Source organism: Anopheles gambiae, chromosome 2, assembly GCF_943734735.2.
Source record: "Anopheles gambiae chromosome 2, idAnoGambNW_F1_1, whole genome shotgun sequence".
Lineage (NCBI taxonomy): Eukaryota > Metazoa > Arthropoda > Insecta > Diptera > Culicidae > Anopheles > Anopheles gambiae.
In genome coordinates, this window is record NC_064601.1 from 13,751,181 (window position 1) to 13,775,737 (window position 24,557).

The 24,557-nt window shown below is 46.9% G+C and overlaps 3 protein-coding genes across 39 annotated transcripts; 2 read left to right on the forward strand and 1 right to left on the reverse strand.

Annotated features, from left to right (window-relative positions):
- Positions 1 to 91: 91 nt before the first annotated feature.
- LOC1281093 (F-BAR domain only protein 2) lies at positions 92 to 22,808 on the reverse strand. 34 transcript variants are annotated; one of them, XM_061651984.1, is made up of 17 exons: positions 22,600 to 22,736; positions 18,248 to 19,049; positions 12,589 to 12,933; positions 12,300 to 12,515; positions 12,018 to 12,116; positions 11,794 to 11,890; positions 9,879 to 10,703; positions 7,588 to 7,860; positions 5,196 to 5,307; positions 4,936 to 5,108; positions 4,655 to 4,827; positions 3,567 to 3,820; positions 3,325 to 3,500; positions 3,054 to 3,237; positions 2,454 to 2,963; positions 2,132 to 2,361; positions 92 to 2,062 (listed from the first exon to the last, which is right to left on the reverse strand). In XM_061651984.1, the coding sequence occupies exons 2-17, from the start codon at positions 18,275 to 18,277 to the stop codon at positions 1,911 to 1,913; spliced, it is 3,849 nt and encodes a 1,282-aa protein (XP_061507968.1). In that variant the 5' UTR covers positions 18,278 to 19,049; positions 22,600 to 22,736; the 3' UTR covers positions 92 to 1,910. The 34 variants fall into 34 exon arrangements, with proteins under 34 accessions (XP_061507968.1, XP_061507986.1, XP_061507962.1 ...); XM_061652002.1 differs by lacking the exon at positions 7,588 to 7,860 and having other exon boundaries at positions 5,196 to 5,304; positions 10,236 to 10,703; positions 22,693 to 22,808; XM_061651978.1 differs by having other exon boundaries at positions 3,054 to 3,500; positions 22,693 to 22,808.
- Positions 19,380 to 21,269, forward strand: LOC1281092 (uncharacterized). The gene has a single exon (XM_321029.3). It carries the CDS (start codon positions 19,660 to 19,662, stop codon positions 20,236 to 20,238), a length of 579 nt encoding a protein of 192 aa, XP_321029.1. The 5' UTR covers positions 19,380 to 19,659; the 3' UTR covers positions 20,239 to 21,269.
- Positions 22,809 to 23,047: 239 nt separating the features above from the next.
- LOC1281091 (dehydrodolichyl diphosphate synthase complex subunit DHDDS) lies at positions 23,048 to 24,518 on the forward strand. Of its 4 annotated transcripts, none has more exons than XM_003435961.2 (2): positions 23,048 to 23,268; positions 23,363 to 24,518. In XM_003435961.2, the coding sequence occupies exon 2, from the start codon at positions 23,366 to 23,368 to the stop codon at positions 24,362 to 24,364; it is 999 nt and encodes a 332-aa protein (XP_003436009.2). In that variant the 5' UTR covers positions 23,048 to 23,268; positions 23,363 to 23,365; the 3' UTR covers positions 24,365 to 24,518. The 4 variants fall into 4 exon arrangements, with proteins under 4 accessions (XP_003436009.2, XP_321028.6, XP_003436008.2 ...); XM_321028.6 differs by having other exon boundaries at positions 23,048 to 23,258; XM_003435960.2 differs by having other exon boundaries at positions 23,133 to 23,268; positions 23,346 to 24,518.
- Positions 24,519 to 24,557: the final 39 nt, after the last annotated feature.

The following is a 24,557-nucleotide window of genomic DNA, read 5'->3' on the forward strand; positions in this document are numbered from 1 at the left end:
CTTACTCGATAAACGGAAGCAACATTCCAGCACAATCCACATTTAAAGATTGTGAGAAATGTAATGCTAATATCCCGCGCTGGTGTGTGTATTGTGATTGATAATTGCCTAATTTTTATTTTTCCTTCGCACGATGCAGGCAGTATATAATAATAATAATAATAATAGTAATGATACCTGGGCTAAATGTTTGCGTCCTGTTTGCTGTATCCCTATGTTTTGGAAAGAGTGATTTTGTATTCAAAATTGATTTCAAGTGTATTTCACTGTTTGCTTTCTTTGCATTTAGGAGGGGAAGGGAGGGGGGATGTGTGTCGTTTCCTAGCCTACAATTGTTACCGAGTCTTTTTTTATTTATTATTATTTACGAAGAGGAACGGGTGCCTAAGGATCGGTCGGTGTGTGGACAGACACATTCGGATCACTTTCTTGTTAGAGTTCAATATACTAGGAAACAGTCCGTTGTTTAGTTCAGATTCTTGCCCTCCTTTTGCCATGCTACGCGCTACATCTCATTTAACCTACTTCTTTGCCCTTAGTGCACAAACGGGATAATAATAATACAGCAGTATGTGTGTGTGTGAGTGTTTTGTACCGAAAACGAGGAGTGTGTGGCATTTTAACTAAGGTCTAAGTGATGGGAGCATATATAGCATCCACACCCGATACACATCAAACGTAGATTAGAGTTTACATGTTTTAAAAATATGCTAACATAAAGCATAAAACAACAGTATAAACATTCAAGCTTAGCATTCTGATGCAGTGCCACTTATCTGTAGTGAATCAAATTTTCTCTGGAGCCACGCTCTGGGGCTACTGATAGTGAATGTGTGTGTTACACTCTCTGTTACTGCAGATGTTATCTTAAGAGTATTTCCATTTAACATCGCAACTACCTCTTCCTTTTGTTTGCTGTTGTTGCTGGAAAGCATACGTAAAAAACACCGGCATACACCACACTCAGCTTACCACTAGCACATATAAACTCGCAGACTCACTGGACACTCGCTTCCCTATGTGATGCGTTGTTTGGTGGGTAAGCGAGCGCCTTCTACGAGGGTATAACATGAAATTTACATTACTTAAAGCATTCTCACGCAGCTGAGAAACGGATAACAAGTAGATATCTTCGAGAGAAAAGAAAAAAAAACAAAACAAGCTAGCGTCAGGAATGGCGTTCGGGGTGTCAGTCCTTGTGAAAATACTAGCAGTTGTTGCTACAAACAAACAAAACACGAAAGGGATAATAATAAGGAAGGAGGAGCGCGGAAAGAAATTAAACGTACAGAACTGGCAGGATAAGCAAAGCCGAGGCACACGCTCTCACCGACGGACCGGTTTGCACTAAAGAAGGAAGGCACCATACCCATTTTACACAGGCTTATCCGATATCCAACTCCTTCGCTCCGCACGGTCTGCCCCGCCACAGCAGAACCCCAATCATCATCATCCACTAAAAACAACATTTCTGAAATCTCCTCCTAGCCTCTCTCTCGTACGCTATCAACGTTCGCTTTTCCTCCTTCCGTATAGCGCGCGTGTGGGGTGGTATATATCACCATTCTCTCGCCTTCTCTCTTAGTACCAGTACGCAGTACAATTTGTTTTGCACTAGTCTATAGTCTTGGTTGGAAAGTCTTTCCACTCACCCTACTACTCGCTACCGACAAACAAGCCGACGCCCGGTATTGCGTATAGTGCGCGCCCTAGTGCAACAGCAACCGCCCGCTCGCTCGGAGGGTTAGACGTTCGCTGCCCGATGGCCGACAAATGATGAGGACGGGGTGTTGTCCCGGTTTTGCACCCAGCAGCACTGTAACAGTGGTAACTTCTACCTTCAGCTCACGCTCTCGTTCGGGGGAAAGGATATGGTGGTACTTGCTTTTCTAGCAGAAGAAAAACCGATACTATCCAGTGGTGCCACCGGATGAGGGGTTGGCCGACTTGCTGCTGTTGCTACTGCTGCTGCCGAACGGAATCGGTGACATGACGCCGGACACGTTCGGTGGCGTAGGTGTTTTCACCGTCCGTATGCCATCGCCTTCGCAGATGTACTTTCCTAAAAAGCAAAGATGATTTTTTACACATTTGACCGTCCAAAAATCGACAACAGCAGTTGCGTACGTACCTGATACGAATCGTCGCTTTACAAGCGATAGCCGATATCCCGAGCCGGCCAGCTCAAACTCAATGCCGGACAGCGTGGTCCCTTCGCAGTTGAACTGGGTCGAGATGATGGCCGGCGTCGATGGTCCCGTGCCTACCTCGAGCCGGGCACGGAGCGTATCAACACCGCCACTCTCCGAGTGCTGCGATATGTCCGTAAAGTTCCACACCAGCCGGTTCGATTCGCCTTGCCTGCACGCGACCCCCAAAAAACCCACACCAAAGCGAAGCAATCATGGTCAGAGGGTCCCAGCTGCAGCTGCTTCTGAAGAGCAATTACTCACCAAGCCGAATGAGGTTTCGATTGGACGTTCTTCACACCGCCGTCGACCGGCACCGAGATGGAAACGTTCAGCAGCGGGGACGGCTGGGCCATCGCGTGGCAGTTATACTTGTAGTCGATCTTAATGTCCGTGTGCCGCTGTTCGCACTTCCAGTAGGACACGAGCTGGAACGGACAGGAGGCCGCCCCCGGCTTGGCCTTGATCTGGTACTTCAGGATGTCCACGTTGATGTGCGGCGCGTTCGGGTTCTGCTCCGACTGGCGCCGCAGGGTCGCCGTTAATACTGGCATGTTGAACTCGAGCGTCGTGCTGAAGCTGGTCGACTGGAGCCGATCGATCGTGATGAGCTGCTTGTTCGGCAGCACGTTGTCGAGGTTCTGGAGATTCTTGATGCGGAAGCCCAGCTTGGCCGGGTTCGGATTGTTCGTCAGCACGTTCACAATGCCGGCCGGGAACGAAATCATCATGTCGCCCGACATTTTCACCTGACACCGGGACTCGTCGGCTCCTCTGGCAGAGGGAGAGAAAACATAGTTTAATTAGACTTTCGAATCTACCACTCCACAGCGGAGAGACACAGATGGGGAGAAGCCTTCTTACTTGAAATAGGCGTGAATAATTTCGTGGAATGCAACAGCCAATGGAATCGTATCGGACATGCCGATCGTTAGCGGGGACGGACCACGGGACGATCCGATACCCACGCTCGGACTACGGAACTCCAAACTGCCGACACTGTCGGCACGAGCAATCTGTGACGCCGGACTGACACGATCACGTGCAACTGAGGATTGAGTTGAAGAGAAGAAAATTACAGCATTACAGCCGGGGTCTAAACCACTGAAAGGACAGGGTTCACCAGCGCCCTTACCAGCCGCTTCCGATCTTCGCGATGGTGGTCGCGGTATAGCGATACTGCTGCCGCCCGCTGACGTCGGTGTGGGAATTTGTCGCTGGGTAAGCTTCGTTAGGTTCGCGGAAGTCGGTGCCGAGATGCTAATGTCACCCACCTCCGAAAAGATGTCACCCAGATCTGCATACCGATTGCTGTAACGTAAAAGAAGGCGAGTTTAGGCGTCTCCCATGCCACCGTCTAACGAGTCTACTACTCACTTCGAGCTGGTTGACATCGACAGGGTAGGGCTTTGTAGCGGCGCGTACGGATGTACCGTCGTCGGCGTGGACGCATTCGAGGCATTCGGACTGGTGAGGTGCGTGGCGGCGTTGCTATTGTTCAGGAGCGACGCATTCCCGACCGACATCTGGTGGTGCAGCGCGTGTGCCTGGGAGGCGGGCTGTGCCTGCTGTTGCTGATGGTGCAGCTGGTGGTGCAGCTGGTGCTGCTGATGGTGCTGCTGCTGCTGTTGCTGTTGGAAGATAGAGTGGTTTAGTGACAGCAGATCGTGGCTCGGTTTGCAACCGTTGCCATTGTCGCCGATCTGCTGCGACACGGACTTGGAGCGTTTCATGCGCAGCAGTCGGTCTTGGTGCTGCGGGTCGAAGCTTGAACCGCGCCTTGCCTGGTGTTGGGGGGGGGTTTTAGTACGTTATGAGGCGTTACATAGAGAACCGGCCACCGGTAAGCAAATCCCCGCGACACAACCAGAATTAACGAACGGGACAATGAACACCATGAATGCGTTTCCAAATCGTCCAAATCAGTGACGGGGTTGTTTTAGTTGTTCCATAGACACAGATGAGTTTGGTTAGTGATGATGAGTTGGGTTGGATGATATTAAGGCATGGATGATGATCGTCAAATAGACCCACGAAAATTCGACAGCACGACACGCGCGGACAGACAGTGTTATTAAGTGCGTAGATGGTAGTAGTAGGTAGGTGTACAAATGGATGAAAGGAAAAAAAGGCATTCGAGTAGTTTTGTTAGAATTGTTTTGAAATTAAAGATGGAATGAAAGAGGTATGACAAAATTTAGTAAAATCAAGCTTCTAGTGATACTTATTCAACGAACAAGGCATTAGATATGAATATGGTTAACTATCAAAAATTAAGCGGAAAAATAATGTTCTATCCATTTAAAACAACTTCAACTCAACAAAAGTGTCCTACTGCTCTAGAAAATTGCCACAAACTAATGAAAGCACAAATCTGTTATGGAACGATGATCACTACCGCGCGCACACACACACACCAAGCCCGTCCATTACTACACACAGTCGCTAAAAAGTTTAATTCTTACCGATGTTAGAATACCGATTGGTGATAGCGAAAGATTTTCCACCGTTGCCCGCAGCTCATCGACACTGGCCGAAATGGGTGCGGCACCATTGTTAAGCGGTTTAATTTCCACGTGGATTTTCTTCTCTTCACGCTCATCCTCGCTGTCACTGTCCGAGCTTGAGTAGAAATTATCTGCAAATAATCGACCGGGAAAAGGAACGATACACCAACGAACGGGGTTAGAGTTTTATCTTTTTAGCTTAAAAACGTTCAATGAGCGGCACTCAGAGGTATGCTTACTGCTCTTTTCCGTGATCGTCGCACTGTCCCAGGTGGTTTCGCGCGGCTGTATGCTGTAACCGTCCTCATCCACTTCGGGCGTTGCCGTGGGGGCTACATTCGAAGCACTGATCGCGGAAGTGGTTTGCAGATTCGTGGCGCTGTCCGCATTTGCCGTATCGCCCTTGCTATCGCTGCAAGTAGAGTAATGCATAAAGTGTTCAAACAGTGTCACTCGACAACATCGACGAGACGACCACGGCGACTTCGCTCACACATACCCGTCCAAAATATTTTCATCTTTGGCACTGGAGTTTTCCGTGGAATCTTTCTTCTTTTTGGCTTTCTTTGATTTGGCCTTCTCGCGCCGGCTGCGCAGAAACCCGGAAACTGCTTCGATCGGGAGCGACGAAAAGCAAAAGATGAACAAAAAAGATAAATAATAGTTACACACACACAAACACATGTTCTTCGATCGAAACAACTAACAAGACGGAACACGTCTTTTACCTACAACAAAACAGAGGATAAGATGTCTTGTTTGTTGTGATTTGTTAAATTTGAAACGGGGGTTAAAAACTGGGTGGGAAAAACTCAATGCAAGAACAAAATGTCAATAGGTAAGATCTAACACAAAATAGGAAATGTGGAAAGAGAACCGTACGCCAGAATGAAGATTTAAATTTAGTAACTATAGGAAAGTTATACTATCGGCAAAGTAATCCTGCTGCTACCAACCAAATGGGGAGAATTTTGTTCAGGTTCTCTTCGTGATGTCAAAAAGTTATGTCCACCAAACAAGGAAAACAAAAACATAGGAATTACAAAAAACACAAATGGATCACGATCGCTTGATCGCATTAAGTTAAGAGTACAAATGTGACTGCTGTTTGCATGTGAGTGTGGTGTTGGATGTGATAAAATCGATAGAAATGATAAAACAAAATGGGATTCGAGGAAAGAGGAATGGAAAGGGAGAACAGGCACGTAGGGAGATGTGGTATGAAATGAAAACGCGAGTTGGTTTTAACTTGAAAACAACGGAAAACAACAGAAACAACAATTCTTGCCACTAAAAAAAATAACAATGAAACAGCCAACAATCAGCATTAAATAAAAGCACGCACTAAATGAACAACTGAGCGCTATTGTAAGGAGCACAAATAAAGAGTTGTAAATATTTTGCATAACGCAACAACACTACTACTACTAATAATAGAAAAAAATAGGTGTAAATCATGAGAAGCCACATCACAAACACTACGCATTTTGAGGAGGTCGCACAGCTTTTGTCCGGTTGTTTACGGGGACCTTTGCGCTTCGTCCTGTGCCAGGGGCAGTCCGTTCTGTTGTAAGTCCTCTCTGCAGTCCACTCAGTTCAAGGTTTAGTATGGAAAATGCACAAACAGCACGCTGCCTAACAACCACACACACAACACACACACACACATTTATATCATTCACTGTGTCCGCGTGCTATAATCACATCAAACGCAAGCCACTTCCTATCACACACGTTCGCGCGTAACATTTATGTGTTCAGTCTTAATCTATAACCTTTCTTTGCCGTACCATAATAACAAGCACGCTATATGCGACATGCAGATTTTAAACAGTAACGCGCGATGGACGCGCTTTCCTTTAACGGCTGGCTTACTGAATGAAACTAGACGACAAGTGGCGATTAGCAACAATTCTGCAGACATGAACGTGGCCTAAGAGAGTCAGACTTTTGTTTTTTTTTTCAGTTCGTTGCGTTCCGTACCGGGTGAGTGCGTAAAGTGTTGAACACTTCTCTACCTAGAACTTGTCCTGTGCTGTGTGCTTCTCCTGTGTGTGTGCGTGTGTTCGCTTCACTACGTCAACCCTAGCCGTGGTCGAGAGATAACAAGAACAACTTCTTCCCGCACACCTTCAGGGTTCAGGTTAGAAAAGGTCACAGTTAGAAAATAGGTAGTTAGCTAGAAAATAGGATAAAAGCTATTGATAAATATAATCATTAACGTTAATTAGGGATGTTAGCTGATGGTACTAAGATAAAAATAGACGCTAGAAAAGAAGCAAACTGAAAAGCGTAAACATAATTCTAATTAAAAAAATAATAACCAAAAGCCAAAGAACCCCGCTATATAAGAAGATACAAATGGTACATGGTTTTTTACAGAAGCAAATAATTAACCTAATTTCAAATGGCACTAATATGATTCAGGTACAGCAGACAGACCCGAATAGACTAGTACTAACATTCAAAAAACTACTCTCATTCTTGCTGGTGAGCACAGATCGAAGTAGAAGAGCTAAAGAATACAAAAGAATAGAATAAAAACATCCAATAAAGTAACCAAAACAGAAGAAAACAGTCGTTTGCAACACACTCAGAAGACACAGGCTAAACACACTCCAAACCGTTTGTGGGAAAAAAGATAATCCAATGTAAAAAGTAAAACATCCTTTGCCGAACGAATACCGATCAATGGACGATCATCATCCATTGTTCTCTAGTAGCAGGGGAAATCCAATTAGATGTAAGAAATAGTTCAATTGAAATAAAAACAAAACACCAATAAAAAGGGATTTAAAAAGAGAGTGAGTGAGAGAGAGAGACAGAGAGAAAGAGAGGAAGAAAACACAACACCACGCAATGTAATCGAGATGAGAAGATATGTGATTTACATTTCGAGCCCCGCAGCAACGGATTCCGTCCGATAAAGGACTGCTGCTGCTGTGACCGTTCATCGATGGCTGCCGCCGTGCCGCCCCCGCTGCTTCCAGTGTCCGGATCGTTCGGGCTGGTCGGGGCAGAAACGGTCGCGCCGGTGGAGGAGACCGAATTTCGACCGACTTCCGATGCCGCCGCATTGGTGCCTCCGGCGATGTTGCTGTTGTTCCGGCGTCCGCCCGCACTGCTTGTGGTCGATTCGCGGCTTTCTCGGCTATCGCGACTTCCTGTATTGCCACCACGTTGACGTTGCCGTTCCCATTTACACGCAAACACACACACACATACACACACGTTTTGTCGAGAATGGAAGGATAACGAGGAGCCATACCCCGACCGCCCAGCGAAGCAATTATATATTGTATGCGTTGTGGAATGAATTGTTGTTGATATATGGATGGCGGCGTGTAGTGAACAGTGAGGTGTTGTGGGGAGATTTTTGTTTGTTTGTTTTGTTTTGTACAATCATCGAGAGGTGTAATAAATACACGGGGCAGAGATGTAAAAATAGGGGAAGAGACAAAAAAATGGGCATAAGAATATCGATATTGAAAACCATTTTGATGTGTTATTTTAATGCGCGTGTTATCGCCCAAACGTACTTGAAACGTTGTGGGGCATACGGTACGTGCCAATGTTACCGCTGGTGAGAAGAGAAGAGGGTAAAGTCTAGGAAAGGGTGAAGTGAGACTAGAATATTATCAAAATTATAACGAAAACAGACCACCAAAGAATGAAACCATAATTTAAGTACAGAAGAGAGGGCAGCAGTACCGGGGTTTTTTATTGGGATAAAAACAAACTACAAAAGTGATGCTTTGTGGGGAAAATAATGTGGAAAAAAATAGATAAAATGTACCCAAACTTTGAAAAGAGATTGACCACAATATTGTGGCTGATATTAGAGAACAGGGTAACATTTTTTCTCTATTCAACCATTTAAAACAGAGAAGAACCGACGTGCTCCACCACTGAAACTAACACTGATGTCTCTAACGATGGTAACCATAATTGAAGAAAAAAAAGCGCTATTCTTCACTTTGCCAAACACCTTTTTTCCACTAGGGCAGGATTCTGTAATGAAAGTGTAACTCCCACAGGAACGCTAGCTTCCAACACACCCCAATTACCACCACCATTGCGCTCAAATGATGGTCCGAAAATAGTGCAAATGACATCATTTACGACCCGCCCCTTCACAGGAGTGACGATAATGGGAGCGGTAGACACTCCAGCAGCCTGCGGACGAACGGTGGTGCCGCAAGCTACTTGCAATTACTGTGTTGGGCAGGCGCGCATCATATCCACCCAGCTAAAAGCACTAGCACTAATGGCACGTTCGTACACCTTGTTGCAAGACGTACGCACGCAGCAGCGTAGATACTTCGCTAATCTTTTCGCCATAAAATATGTAGAAAATGGGCAAAGGATACAACACTAACTTAGCTATTGTTTTAAACTATTATTATTGCAAAGCTGCACTAAAATTGAGCGTACGATCGAAACATGAAATCATGAACCTAGCAATAGTGATGAGGTAATTAGATCAATTAGTTGGACCTATTTTTTCTAGCGATACCTTCTTTTTAGCTTCGTTCGATTTTAGGATACGGCATTTCAAGCAAACGAGTAATCCCATTTGAAAATTAAACCCGAACTGCTGGCATTTGCCATCGATCCAAATTAATTAAAAGCGTGTTGGTGCCAGGGGTAAGAAAAACGGAGGTGGGTGGATGTGTGTGTGAATAGAAATAGAAAGCGGAAAGCAGTAGATTAAAAACGAAACCACGTCCCGTCTAGTGAGAAATGGCGCATTAAAGATATTAATAGCGTCAAAATAAAACAAACACAAATCGGTACGAAATATGCAAACATGAAAAAAGACAAATAATAACTAAATCTACGTTACGCATAGGAACAGGTAAAGAGAGTAAAATAGAAATGGTGAGCCAACGCAACGGAAAAAACAGAACTGTAAGCTATACTATTTCCAAAAGTAATAGATGGAAAGATAAGGCAAAAAGATATATAAAACCCATAAGAAAACCGATAGGAAACAGAAACTAGAGACAGACTATGGAAAAAAGAAAAGAGGAAAAAGAGATAGGAACAGCAAAAGTGGAAAAAAACTGTAAGTGTTTTGTAAGTGTGTGTGTGTGTTTTAGGTTGTTTTTTGGCAGTGTTGTGAAAGATAGAAAGTTGTATTCGCATATCGCGAATGTGAAAATCAAGAAGATAAAATTACCCTGGGAGTTAGACATGAAGAGATTGAGAAGGGAAGTAGTGCGGCGGGAAGATTTTTGTTGTTGTTGTTGTTGTTGTGGTGGTGGTAGTTGCTGAGGTGACGCAGGCTGCTGCTGCTGCTGCTGGTCTTGCTGTTGCTGTGGATGCTGTAAAGATTCTTGCAGTTGCTGTTCCTGCTGTTTCATTTGCGGCGATTGTTGCGATTGTTGTTTGCCGCTGCCACCGTTATTGTGACCGTTAGTGGCTAGGTTGGGCGGGTGGTGGTATGGCTGATTGTGATTAGTGGAGGGATTGGTACTATGATGCTTGAAGGAAAACAGATCGCCGTAGAATGGTTTACTTGACTGTTTGCCCGTACTTTGTGCGGATCCGGACACGCTACTTTCGTTCAGCACCGATGGCACCGGCGACATGGCACGCAACGAGGCCGGATGGGGCTGCTGCTGGGCTGACGGTAGGTCCGTTCCGCCATCGCCCCACCGTCCGCCGCCTCCGCCCATCGAGGTGGACGTGGGCGAGGTGGACAGATTGACCGGTGAGTTCGTTGGGACGGCTGCCGTCGAGCTGGAGCTAAACCAGGACCGCAGGTGGCTGCTCTCCTTCTTGCCGGGCGCCGTGCCGATGTTGATCGGTTGCGAGGAGCTGGTCGCGGACAGGGTCGGTGATTCGAGCAGCCCGCCGCCCGCCAACGAGGATGGAGCGGGCGAAATGCTGCCACCCGGTGGCAGCGGGGCCGAGGTGTTCACTAGCAGCTGGTGGCCGCTGTTATGGCCAACCGCACCGGAACCGCTCGCGGTGCCACTTTCAAAATCAAGCTCAATTAGCTCTGAAGGAAAGGAGAATATTGTAATGGATCATAAGCACACATTAAGCCGGCCGCCCGATCGAACACACACCCGGTACACCCCCGGCAAACGGGAACAGAGATTGAAAGGAGAATGAAATAGAGAGACGAAAAATCGCACGACTACAAAACACGCACACACCGGGCAACACTGTACGACAACGCACCACGTGGCAGGGATGTACCGGAGGCAAGGAAGCGCTCACTATTGCACAGACGTACAGGGGGAACTATGACTCCAACGACGAAGGGGGTAACGTTTTACAATCACTACTAATGTAGACAATTTTAAAATGAATTTGAATATAACGGCGAAATAGCACACGGCAAAACAAGAAAATAAATCTACTTTACATGCATTTTCAATTATTTTGGGCTTTTAAATTGTTCCTCTGCGAGTAGCGGTCTGTATCGCGCCTTAGCTGGAAGAAATGTTGAGCTGATCGATCGATCTGCCGATCGATCATAACTGCCAAACAAATGTTTACAAAAACTAGCAGCTATCCCTGCTGAGAGTCACATTAGCTTTTGTAAGCAAATTAATCAAATGACGATTAAGCTTTTTCAAACACAACAACGAAAAACACAAAAATAAAGCTTATTGGCTATAAAAGTACCATTCAACGTGAAACATCTACAAAAAAAATCACTTACAGCAAAAAAAATCAAACAAAAACGAACCAAAGGGCATACAACATAAAACTTGTAAGCAAATTCTCAAATAATTGAAAAAAAACTCATGAGAACGCATGCAAAAACCAACAAAAATCATGCATTAGATAAAAGAAAACGCAACACACAACAATGTGTTCGTCCGGGCAAGGCAAAAAATACGAATAAAAAACATTGAATTATAAAAGGAAGAGTGTATAAAGGGATTACAAATTCCAAATTGATGTTTCTCGACTGGTGTTGTGCTATGTGGACTGGGGATCTAATACACTGTATATATTTGGAGTTTTTTTTCTCTCTCTCTTTTTTCGTGGCTTCCGTGTACGCCAGGAGAGGAGTGGAAACAAAACACTACACCCCACGCAGGGTTGGTTTCGAACATTCCCGTCCTGTTACTTACCTGGTTTCTCCAGACCGGTGTACTTGTTCAGCACGAACTGTTCCAATAGCTTGTCCACGGTTAACTCTAGAAATTGACGCTTCAAATCAGAATGGACCTGGCGCAGGAAGCAAAGTAGAGAAAGAGAGAGCGAGAGAGAGAGAGAAAGAAGGAGAGAATCTATGAATAATCGGATTTTACGGCTACGCCATCTCATCGCACGTCACACCATTGCCCGAACGTACCTGGCCAACTAAATCGAAATTGTTCTGCACTATGTCCATGTACGACGAGAGGAACTCTTTCATTTGTTTCAGATGTGCTTCTTCCATCTCTTGAAAACGCTGCAACAGCAGATAGAAAACATATCAAACAATCAGCTTGGTCCGTGTGTGATTAGAATGTTCGTAGCACCGCATTTGCACACAGTGCTCAAGGCCGCTCCATGCCAGGGTTTCGGTTGTACGCGCCCCGGGTTTGAATGACTCACTGGCAAAACTGGAGGCTTTGATCGCATTTACACTCACCCTACACGTTATTGTCATTTTCTTCTCAAACTCCTGCTTGATTATGTTGTGCTTCTCCACCAGCGCCTTGTAGTCGTCCTGGTGTTTGCGTAGCTTTGCCTCCGACTTTTCGATCTCCTTGGCCGAATTGTCCTTCCGGGCCTTCTCCACCTCCTGCAGCCGGGCATTGTGGGTATCCTTTGCCTTGGCGACAGCCGCGGTCGATTCCTTCATTGCCTGTTGGGAAGGATAATGGAGCACAAAGCGTCATGTTATGCTCTTTCCGTGTATGTGTGTGTGTGTTACTCACCTGCACCGCATCCTGCGTGCCCGACTCTTCCTCCTTCACCGATTTATGCTTCTTGTGCAGGTCTTCCGCGTACTTGGTGACATTCTTGACCAGCTCCGTCAGCTTCTGCACCTTCTGGGCGTGCAGCTCCGACAGACGCTCGGTGGTTGACTTGAGTATGATCCAGAGCGGGGAAAAAGTACCGCCACCGCTCGAGCCCGCCTTGTTGGCCAGCTTTGTCAGCAGCTTCGAATTGTACTCCTCCAGATTCGAGCGCTCGCGGAAGTACTCCGCTAGCTCTTTCGTCGCCGATAGGCCATACTTCATGTTTTGGTACAGCACCTCGTACCCGTTGTTCTTCTCGCCCTGAAGACAGTGGAAAAAAGGGGAAAGATAGGTTAGTTAATTGGTTGTACAGCCAAATTTCCAAATCCATCGAGAAGGAGCTTTCAAGTATTGATATTTAGATTTTTGGATTTTTTTTATGACTGTTTCATTCTTATGCCCATTTTTTCCACAGGCACAAAATTGTGTACTTTATTCCTCAATATTGCAGTCACGTGCGAGACGTGAAGAATTTAAAATCCATGAAACAATCCTACACACCCCATCTGTGTGCCAGCTTATGACAAACAATTTCCACGTGTGTTTGTATTAGAACCGACCTCCAGCACCTCGGGCATAGTTCTGGTATAAAAAATATGATCTTTTCTGTCGATGTCTAAATGCTGCTTCATCCACATTATACTACAGTAACAACGCACACACTCAAGTTGCCGCTGTATGCTATCCAGAAATAGTTTTTTGTTTGTTTCCAGCGTGCAAAGACCAACGGCATGCAGTAGACTACTAGAACACCAGAATAGTAATCTATCTTTCTCCAAACCATAAGCCCCTGGCGCTATAATTAATGAACATGATATTTTAAAAACAGTCTTGAGCAATTCGCCAACCCATCTACGTAACAACGGCTAGTTAGTTTACCGCTTCCCAACCCACCCAACCCAAAACACGAAACTCCAATGCTCCACAGACAGGTCATAACCCATGAAGTGGAACAGAAAAACACCATGTGTCGGGGGAGGTTTCTGTTTGGTCGATATGTAAGCTTAAATTGAGTTAAATCAAATTATTTTGATCATCGGTGCCAGAAGTCGACCAATTGAGTAAAATTTCTTCCCATGAGCATGAGCACCACGCGGCACCACCTTCCTTTGGACCGCATGTTACTACCACCCGCAAAACACTGCCAAACTTGTATTTGGTCATATTTTTTTTCTGTTTTTTAGGAAGGGTCACATGGGCAGATTGAATTCACATATCACTCGAAGAAGCATGAGAATTGTAAAGTACTGCGAGTACAACAAGTCACTGGCATTGCAACTGATCTCCTCCTCACATACAACACACACTGGTCTCTCCTCAACCAACCAGGTGTGATGCCTTATGGGCGGACGAGAGTCATTGCGAAGCCGGAACCGGTTCTAGCACGAGTGGTAACAGTACTACACATGACGGTGGTGATTTATTATGAGAAAACCATCCATCGATGAAAACAAGCTTCATTGCGCTGAGCGCTTACCCGCTGTTGGTTGAGGTGGTATGGAATGCATTTTTCCCACGAGTTGTCCGGCGTACATACATGCACCATCACGACACGACTGCTACTACTAATTTTACTCCTACCACTACAAAATTAGTGGCACAAATTGGTTTTCATTCGACGACGAGATGATGTTTAGTTACATCGAATTCCCTGTGCCGCGTCGCAGTTACACAGTAGTGTCGTCATGGTGTCTTCATATTGGTCCGCTTTTTCATGGCTTCCTATGGTGTAGTGAATATCCCACACACACAAAACATCTTCCGACAAGGGATAGCAGCGCTAACGCAGCAAGCGCAAGGACGTAAATGATGATTAGACTCTTCTGACTCCTACGCGCAAACACGTGGTTTTGGTGCCTTTCCAGCGAAACATCGGGGCTAGCCTGGCAACCAGGAAAGAAAGGGCCGCTGACGGCCACTGCGTATGCTGTATCTTTGACCATCGTGGAAGATATTTTTAGCCAGTCGGAAGCAATAAAAAACACGGAACCGTAATGAAAGATGGGTGGGGGATGGTTGGGCAACGTAATGATTGTAACCGTACAGTACAATAAATCGAAATTAATGACTAGTTTGCGAGTAGATTGGTTGCCGAGGAAAGATAAGTTTAATTGTAATTAATTTCGTTTGGACGTTTCACCAGATACAGAGAAGGAGCGCATTAGTTAGTTTCTAAGTATATTTGCTGTTTGTTGCGTGTCTTCGGAGTGTACTACCAACGATGGTGCAATGGTCAGTAGCAATTCTGTACTAAAAGACTAAATTTCTCGACTAAATTCAACCCAATTCAATGTTCAAGCGTGCTCGTGTTCGGCATTCCTTTTACATATTCCGAAACCAACTCTAGCACACTCAAGCTACGCGAAGTGGAATGTTGTCTATTTTACATCGATCTTGATCCACCATCACTGGCAGCGATAGACAGCTCCGACGGGCAGGCGGCGGCAGGCAGACAGGCAGCGCTCATTTACAACCGATTTGCGTCACATGAATACAAATGGATGCATTTATGGTGTGACAGCACCTTCCCTTCATCGGGGCAGGCTCGTATCCCCGTCGTCTGGATGCCGGGTCAGTATGGTTCATCCGGGACAACCTCCCAACCCCCCCATACAGTCTTGGGGGTTGCACTTGTATCGTTCAAAGGTAAGGGGGGGCATGAAGAAGCAGCGCGACTGCATTAATTCATTACATCCTGTCCTCGGACACAAAGATTGGCGTTACATCGTGTACAAAAACAAACGCAATCATTATTAAAATCACATCGCACGGATTTGACCTTGCAATGCGCATACACGAACATCGTTCGAAAGCACCCTTCCTGCTACAAGATCTTAAACTAATATTGCTCTTCATAAAATAAAATGTATTTTTAACTTCAGTCAGCAATTCTTTATTAGGGCCGTCTTATCCTTTCGTACATGAATTGGAAAAGCCCTTACAACGCCACAACAACAACAATCGCAACCCACGCAGCTGAAATGAATGACTCATCAAAAAATGTCCACACACACACACACCAGCTGGCACACAACCGCAGCAGGAAAATCCCGTCGTTGCGTAAAAGACTGTGACAGAATAAAATGTATTATTTCATGATCAATTGCATTTTTCTTGCCACTCAGCAAAAAGCAACCGGGCGGCGTCTTGTGCTTGGTCGGTCGGTCGGTCGGTCCGAGTCAACGAACCGCATCGTAACGGAACAGAAGCGGAAAGGAACGTTCGACGGCGCCGGGGCAACGACGACGACGCACGTCAGCTGATTTTATAACGCCCTTATCCCCCAGCCCTCCCACCGACTCACGCCCTCCACACCAACAAAGAAACGGGTGTAAAGAATGAAATTGATACTGAAGCTTTGTCCAACAAACACACACACGGCAGAGTAGAGAAGAGAGGTGGTTGTAATATTTCAATGGAGGTTAACGGTCATTCGGTACACTTAATCATAACCGGGAAAAGCGGAAAAGTACTGGCTGGAGGTCAAATGGGTTACAAAAAATGAGCAGTAGCATCTCAAATACAATACAGCATTTGTGCAAGCTTCTCAATAAATCACATAAAATGTTGTTAAACAAGCTAAATAGTAAAACAGGTGTAACAGCATTAAATCGTATAAGATAAGGAATGTTTTGTTAGCGTGATAACCGACATAATACGGTTTACAGTTACTTTAAACGCAGTATCCTCACGTGTTGCCGGTCTCGTAGTACAGTCGTCAACTCGTACAACTTAACAACATGCCCGTCATGGGTTCAATCCCCAAATAGACCGCGCCGCCATACGTAGGACTGACTATCCTGCTATGGGTGGGAATCAATTAGTCACTGAAAGCCAAAGCCCACAAGTGGGTACAGGCAGGCCTTGACCGACATCAGTTGTTGAGCCAAAGAAGAAGAAGAAGATCCTCACGTGTTATACCGCGCTCAATTATGGAAAATTAATTATAAACTTTAACAATCGAATTAGTTCAAATTATGTCTAACACAGCAGCGCCTCAACTAGCTATTTGTTCTCCCACCCTACCTCCACCATCCCCAAGCTACCCTTTGCGAACAATAGGAACAAAACATTTGCACATACTACAATCTCACCCAACCCTCGAGGATTGACCTTCACTCTTGCATGAAAGTAGCATACGCGAAAACAGAGCTTAAAACGGGTAACAACGGGGCAGCGGCACGTGGCGCACTTGAGTAATTTTATCTTTTCCTGCTCGAACGACCGAACGACTTCGGTGGCGCATACGCAGGCTGCCTCCAGCGCAGCAAATATCACACAACACCGCGCGCCTACTTGGATGGAAGAAGGACGGCGGCGCGCAAGATAATTCCATTCAGCATCAACGCTCTTAAGCTCTTTAAAGATGGATGGAAGTGGTGTTTGGAGAGACCAGAGAGTGGGGTTTCGGGTGGAGGTGCGAGATGGTTGTCTTATGTGGGATCTCGAAACGGGGCCGCCCCCCTCCCAATGCTGCGCGCACGAGAAATAACAATAAGCGACACGAAGACGACGACAAACAACAGAGCGAGTAACACGATCTCGCAAGTCAGCGCCAAACACCCGGAACGTAGTATAATGTGAGCAGCGCATTGGGCGTCGGCCGTACCACCACCACCACCACCACCATCCATGGTCATGTTGCGTCACCGATTATGCCAAACTGCCGCATTTTGTATCGCGTTTACTACAGCAGCAGGACAATTTAGCGCTCAGATTTCCCATCTTGAGGTAGAAACAAACATTCAGCGCGCAGTGAAAAACTCATAAGAACGATCATGCGACTTTGTTCTAAAATAGTTGATAAGTTGCTGTAGAGTTGCCGGAGTAGAACGATGTAAATGCTCTCAAACGTCCTGTTCAAATATCTTCAAACTTGCTGCTGCTTTCAAATTCAACTACCATTCGTTCTGCTACACACTCTTATCAACAAAACCCATGAAACCTTCGTATCATGTGGCTCAACTTACATTTTTCCGTCAAAAAAAACATTAAAAAAACAGTATGATAACAAGCGCTCGCTCTGTCTTGACATCCATATTCCGATCCTCAAACGTACCACCCACCCCGATGCAACAGCAAACGGCAAGGCTAAGGCGAGGGGGGAAAATGCGTGAGAATTTCTTCTGTACACGAACTGGAAACTGGTTGTTTCCCTCCCTTGGTGTCAAGGGAGTTCAAGATCGACGGGTTCAAAGATAAAGCGTTTTGCAAATGGACCGCACTGGGTTCTGGGGTTGGTCGACGGAGATAGGTGTTGGTGATGGAAAGCAGCAGCGCAGACACATTATCAGCATCGAAGTATTTTTTCAACGGGTCAGGCGAGAGTGATAAATCTCCTCTATCACTGCCGCCGACATTCCGTGGCACTCTAGTGCAACAGCCCTAGATCATTTGCCCATGTAAAACATTCATGAATATAAAAGAGACGGAAAAAATACAAGATTAGAAATGTTGGGCGTGCGTAAACCATGCACGGTCGCACTACTAACAACACACTTCAGCCCACAGAAAATCCGGTAGAAAGCATCGGCAAATCCCAAAACAAATCCTTATCGCACATTGACACACTTACCCAAAAATAATCGTTGAAATCGACCGTCATTTTGTCAGTGGTTGGGATTGATAATCGTTGCCCCCACGGAAATGTAATTACGTGCCGATATATCGCGCGTCGTTGTCGTACTCTGCAATTATCCTTCCTTTGCACCGCCGCCGCGTCACAACTGCTTGGGCCGGGGGGGTTGCTATGGGTTTCAATTACTTTCACAAACACAAACACACACACACGTACACCGACACTTTGCTTCTTTTGTTCTCCAGCAAGGACTAGACACTTTCACCAGTACCACACACACTCACACACACCGGCCACCATTTAGCAGCTACTACTACCGTGACATGATGATGTGGTTGTTCATCTTCGCTCCATCACCGTGCCGCCCGGTTCCGATTGACGTATGCCCCGGGCCCAGAGTGTGGTGGTGGCCTCATTACAACCTGCCCATGCTAGGCTACCCCACCAAACACACCGCCGCCTTGGCAATGGGCCAAGAGGACACCAAACGCTCGAACACCGCCGAGAGCACTGTGATGGATGGGCTGATGAGAGGTTGGAGAGAGCTGGGGCGGAAGCAATAGCGCGACGGATGGTTCTGGAACGGTTCACTTTTCCCTTCCCGCGAGGGAGAATTTTCCGTTTTTGTATGTTCTTTTGTTTGATTGGAGATGCTCCGCGTTTCTGGACTAATTTCCGGCACTCATTTTTAACGCTACGTAATTGTTCTGACAGATTGAGGTGCTGGTAATTTCACATTGCCATCTGGAGGCGTATGAGGCGAGTGTAACTTTTGCTTCCGTTTAGCAATTTTTCTTGTCTGTGAATAAAGCGTTTAATTTGTTAATAAATAATTAGCACGATGAGTGAGTTCATTATTAGCTAAGTTTTATAATTATAATTACAATTACATAAATAAAGGACTGTTTTTGAGGCCATTTTAAAGTACATTATGAAACTAGTAGAACTATTTGATGTAACGAAAAAAAAAGAAGAATTTGTTTCATTCCTGAACAAACCCAGATAGCAAAAATGGGTAGCTTTCTCATATCACCACAACGAAACGTGTGTTTCAACGATCTGTTCGCTGGACGTCAGAAAAAAAAAACATAAAACAAATGCACAAAAAGAGACTCCCCAAAGGTGGGCTTAAATTTAGCCAAACAAAAAGCCTGCCGGGACCCGGTAGTGCGGCCCGCTACGCAAGCGAACCGTGCGCTCCGTGCCGTATCACCTCTGTACGGGTTGCGAAGAATTGGTGGCGCACTGATAATCGCCATCGTCCACAAGACATGCCGGTGGTAGCCTCAAAGTATAAAACTACCCCGACCACAGACCGACCGGTACAGTGCGGCAGGTTAGCTTAAACCATTCCATCAGCGCTTCAGCAGGACATTCGCAGGACAAACACACAGGAGCCGGAGTACAAAATGATCAAACCGTTCGTCTGCATACTGATCGTGGCGGCCGGTTGCGCCAACGCCTTCATGTACAAACACCCGTACAACCACCATCAGGCGGCGGTGCTGGCCCACGAGCCGGTCGTACCGGTGGAGTTTGTGAAGCACACCACCAGCCCCGCCTTCCGGCCCGCCTCCTTCCTCGAGGTGATGGAGGTCGTGCTGGACTGCTTCAACACGCTGCGCATCCCGCTGCAGCGGTTCCCCTCCTACCTGTCCGGCATCTTCCCGGAGGATCCGGAAACGAAGTGCTTCCTGCGCTGCGTCGCCATCAAGCTGGGCGTGTACTGCGACGAGAAGGGTGCCGATCTGGACCGGCACTGCGTACAGTTCGGGCTGGGCGAATGCTGCGAAAACTTCTCCAACCGCCATCTGGTCTGCCTGCAGCAGAACTCCCTGCCCTGCCCGGATCGGTGCACGGCCGCGTACAAGCAGGAGCTGTGCTTCCAGGAGCCGATCGCCAAGTATCTGGACTACCACTTCCACGATCTGGTCGGACTGTTGCATCAGGCCAAGTGCAGCCACGATCTGAAAATGCTGCATCCTTAAAAAAAGAAGCCCGTTCGTGTTGGTTGGTGTAGTGTAGCCGTACTTTTCTTCTTTGCGTGTTTGTTTCCGGTGTGTGTGTGTTGTGCCCGAAGGGGTAAGGGTATCATCAGCAGCGCGTGGCATGTGTTAGAGCACGAGCGCTGGCGATGGTGCCTAAAAACGCATAAAAACTAATAAAAAAATCAATAGCACAAAAATATCCTAATTTATTCGTTTTGTTCTGCCCTCGTTCCATTCGTTGAATGATAGAGAAAGGATGAATATTATGGGCACCGGAATAACCTTTTCTACCTTCTATCTCTTTCTGACCAGCTTGCTTCCTTCCACCAAAAAAAAAAAACAGGTCTACTAAACCTCTACGGCTTCAAATGCGCTATATTTACCGTAGACTTGCCATTTAATATGCTGAAAACTTCAATATTGTCCCTCTTTCGCTTCGCTTCGCAGAACGCAAGCTGGGAAGTGACAAGGCAAAAACTCCTTTCGCCAACAACGAAAAGGTCGGAAAAGTAGGCGAGCGAACTGCATGCTCATCGAAATGAAACCATGAGTGTTTGGCTAATTACGATTGAAAGAAGGATTAATAGTGATTAACCAGGCACTAGGCAAACTATTTGTTCCGGAATGGTGGTAAAAAGGTAATATTTTCGATGAACAGTGCAATGGAAGCTTTCTTAATCCGGTTGCAACCCTTGTAACTCCTCAATATGTCTTATTGAGATCTAAGTAGCCTATGCCTGATCGTTCGAGTCCTGATTAAAATACTGAAAAATTATTTTCCCGATATAAACCTGATAACTGAACAACGTTAAAGCCACTAACTTCAAATCGACTGGCTTCGTAAAACTAAATTTAAACGCTTCCTATTGCTTCCAACCTTTAGATATTTCGTGACACAGTAAGAAATCAATCGCCTCATTCCTCTAGATATGTGAACATGAAATGGCGAAATTCGCATAAAATTTCGACATGAAACATGAAAAGCACACGCTCACAGAGACACAACACAATACCGGGAACATGCACGAGTTCAGACCGTAAAGCACTTTTCCAAAGAAGGAAAAAACACAGTTTGGTGGAGAATTTTTCCTCCCTTTTTTTTTTTTTTTTGTTGTTGCACCAATGCGGTATCATGTTTAAACACGCACACATACACGCTCCCTCAGTGGCACGCGACTGCTGATTTTCCAATAATTAAGTATTCATACTTTTTTTTAACATACGCACACACACACACACACACAGCCAGACGCACAAACTATCCGCAGGTTACACAATCTGCCCGCTATTGTCGTGCTCTCCGAGGACAACCTTGCACTCTGCCTGCAACTTGCTCTTCGGGCGGACGGATGGCATGACATGGTAGGCAGTCGAGCCAGTTCCGCCCCATTGCGATTATTGTGCAGCACACACCCTTCTACCCCAACTTCCACTCCTTCATGTAAGCCACCAACCACCCACTCCCTTCCATCCGTTTTCTCCAGGGGCTAATACAAAAACACAACCCGGTTAATGGGGTCGGCTCGAATCAATAAACCTTCGAGCGAATATTTGCCATCGTCGTGTTACGCGTCGCGCACCGACCGTTGAACTTTTTTTGTTGATTCTATCATCATCCCCCTCCCCAGTGTAACTAAAGACCGGGCGTGCACATACACACACACACGCACGCACACACACAGACACACTGACGCAGAACCTGTGATTGCACGATGTTTGCCTGCTGGAAAATGGACATTTTGCACGATCAATGTGAAACAACAGTGGGGCAGCGCGGTAGGGGGTGATACAATTCCGTGCACCGAACACACACACGGGAATGCCGTAACAAACACTGCGAAAGCCTCCCGAACACATTCACAAATTTCACTTCAAGTAGGCTGCATTCTTGCCCAACGGTCGGGGGGAAGGAGAGGGGGTTGAACGACACCCTTGAAGCATAGAGAGAAAACACCCTTTCGGTGGCCGCTCCTTTCAATACATCGTCATTCGCGAGGGCAGCCCTGCTGTGCACTTTCGGTCGCCATTTGCTATCATCACCGCTTGCTGCTTCCAGCGAATCCCCCGGACACCGATTCCTGCTATCAAACACGGGATTGCTTCGCACTGGAGATGTGGGCGTATCGCGCGCCTAGTTGGCTGCTTGTTTTCTGCAGTCGCAGTTCACACTTGCTAACACACATTGACACCACTCACTATCCGGGAACATCGTATTTCGACCCAGCACAGATCGTCCAGCGAATATGCTAATCACCCTCTGAGCGGAGGTGCGCACAGCAGGGTGTGTTGGAAGGTGGTGCTGCTGCTGGTTCCGTACGGCGGCTCTACGCCGTTGTCTTTTTTACCACACAAACTGCTTACATCACGCAGCGCCGACGGAAGTGGTGGATGAATCGCGCATCAACTGCCCAACACTGCACCACTTTCCGACGGAGCGAATCGTTAATATTTCACCGATTTTCTTGCCTGCCTGCGACCGACAACAGCGAACAGAAACAAACGAAAAAACCAAACGACACCAGACAACGACGACGGAATGAAGGAATTTGCTGTCAAATGGGCTCTTCCTCTTCTTGTTTTGCAACTGTTTGCCGCGGAGCCTGACAACAATCGCCGTTACCGCGCCCGCGTCTGTTGACAGTTTGTGGCGCTGGCATTTTCGAACTCGTGTTTGAACAGTCCGTTACGCATTTTTGCCAAAATACAAGCAAAAACTGTTTCTTTTAACTCCTATTTGTGAGATAAAAGTTTAATTTAAATATAGCTGAGCAAGCCTCATACTTTGAGACAACAACATGGTGAAAATAGATCAGGAAATAGAAAGAGAAAGCATCAGCTACGAAAGGTGAATGCGCAACATCAGCATACCATGTGGGATAGTTTTTTCGCTGGGAGTTTTCAAAACAATCCGCTGTCATGTGAGGTTCCAAATCGGCAAGAAACAACTCACGAGAAGATCTTTCCCCCTCTTGGTGATTCTAATTCTAGCAGACCCCAATGAAATAGTTCAATTTTAGCAGGTAATTACAGGTAATCGTGCAATATACTTTCCTGCTTCTACACTCAAACAAATGGGACCGTCCGCACACACACACACACGCTCACAGTACTCCTTCTTTTGCAGGCGATGGCACCTTCCGCCGCTAGCGTCCGCCCCGTCGAAGTGTCGGGGCCACCACCACCGACACCAGCAACGGAACCACCTGCCTCGACCTGGGTCCGGGAGAGCAACCTGCACTGGTACCATCGATGGGTGATCCGGGTGCTGCAGGCCGGCCCGATACCGCGGCACGTCGCGTTCATTATGGACGGTAACCGGCGGTACGCCCGGAAAGCGAACATTGCCAAAGCGGAGGGCCACTCGGCCGGGTTCGAGAAGCTGTCGGAAACGCTCCAGTGGTGCCTGGAGGTGGGCATCACCGAGGTGACGGTGTACGCGTTCAGCATCGAAAACTTCAAGCGCACGCAGGAGGAGGTGGACACACTGATGAATCTGGCCAGGGACAAATTCCAGCGCCTGCTGGCCGAGCGGGACAAGCTGCACGAGCGCGGCATCTGCATCCGCATCATCGGCAACTGGGATCTGCTCGAGCCGGACATACGGCGCAGCATCGCGGAAGCGGTCCTGCTGACGCGCCACAACCGCAAGGCGATCCTGAACGTGGCGTTCGCGTACACGTCCCGGGACGAGATCACACATTCCATCCGCACCGTCGCGCAGGCGGTCGGCGATGGGCAGCTCGAGCCGGACGACGTCAGCGAGGAGCTGCTGACCCGATGCCTCTACACCAAGTATTCTGCCGAGCCGGATCTGCTAGTGCGCACGTCCGGCGAAGTGCGGTTAAGCGACTTTCTGCTCTGGCAGTCGGCCACCACCGTGATGTACTTCACCGAGACGCTGTGGCCCGAGTTCACCATCTGGCATCTGCTCGGCGCCGTGTTCTCCTATCAGCGGGTGCGCTGGCGCATGGTGGACGTGCGGAAGGCGCTAGACCACTACACCGACGAGGGTGTAGCATCGGCGTGCGGCAAGCGTGACGAACGCGTCGGCCGCTTTCTCGAGTACGTGGAGCGGGAGGAGGAACATCACCTGGTGCGGCTGGTGCGGGGGATGGGTATAAAGTAGCGCGTGCCGCGCACAACACGCCGTTCTCTCCGCGGGGGTGGCCCGCGGGTGTGTGCGGGGAATTGTGTAATATTTTGTTTTTTTTTTTTCTTTTCACTAGGTGTTACGTTTACATAAAACAATGCTAGAACTATGAAAATCGCATAAACACACACTTACCGTTGGTGCGGGAGTTTTATTTCTCCGATACATC

Coding starts and splice junctions, on each gene's coding strand:
- LOC1281093 (XM_061651978.1), bottom strand. CDS start 18,277: ATGACGGTCGATTTCAACGATTATTTTTGG. Junction 5,109..5,195: donor GATGAAAATATTTTGGACGG/GTATGTGTGAGC, acceptor CTCTACTTGCAG/CGATAGCAAGGGCGATACGG. Junction 2,964..3,053: donor ATTATTCACGCCTATTTCAA/GTAAGAAGGCTT, acceptor TCCCTCTGCCAG/AGGAGCCGACGAGTCCCGGT.
- LOC1281092 (XM_321029.3), top strand. CDS start 19,660: ATGATCAAACCGTTCGTCTGCATACTGATCGTGGCGGCCGGTTGCGCC.
- LOC1281091 (XM_003435961.2), top strand. CDS start 23,366: ATGGCACCTTCCGCCGCTAGCGTCCGCCCCGTCGAAGTGTCGGGGCCA.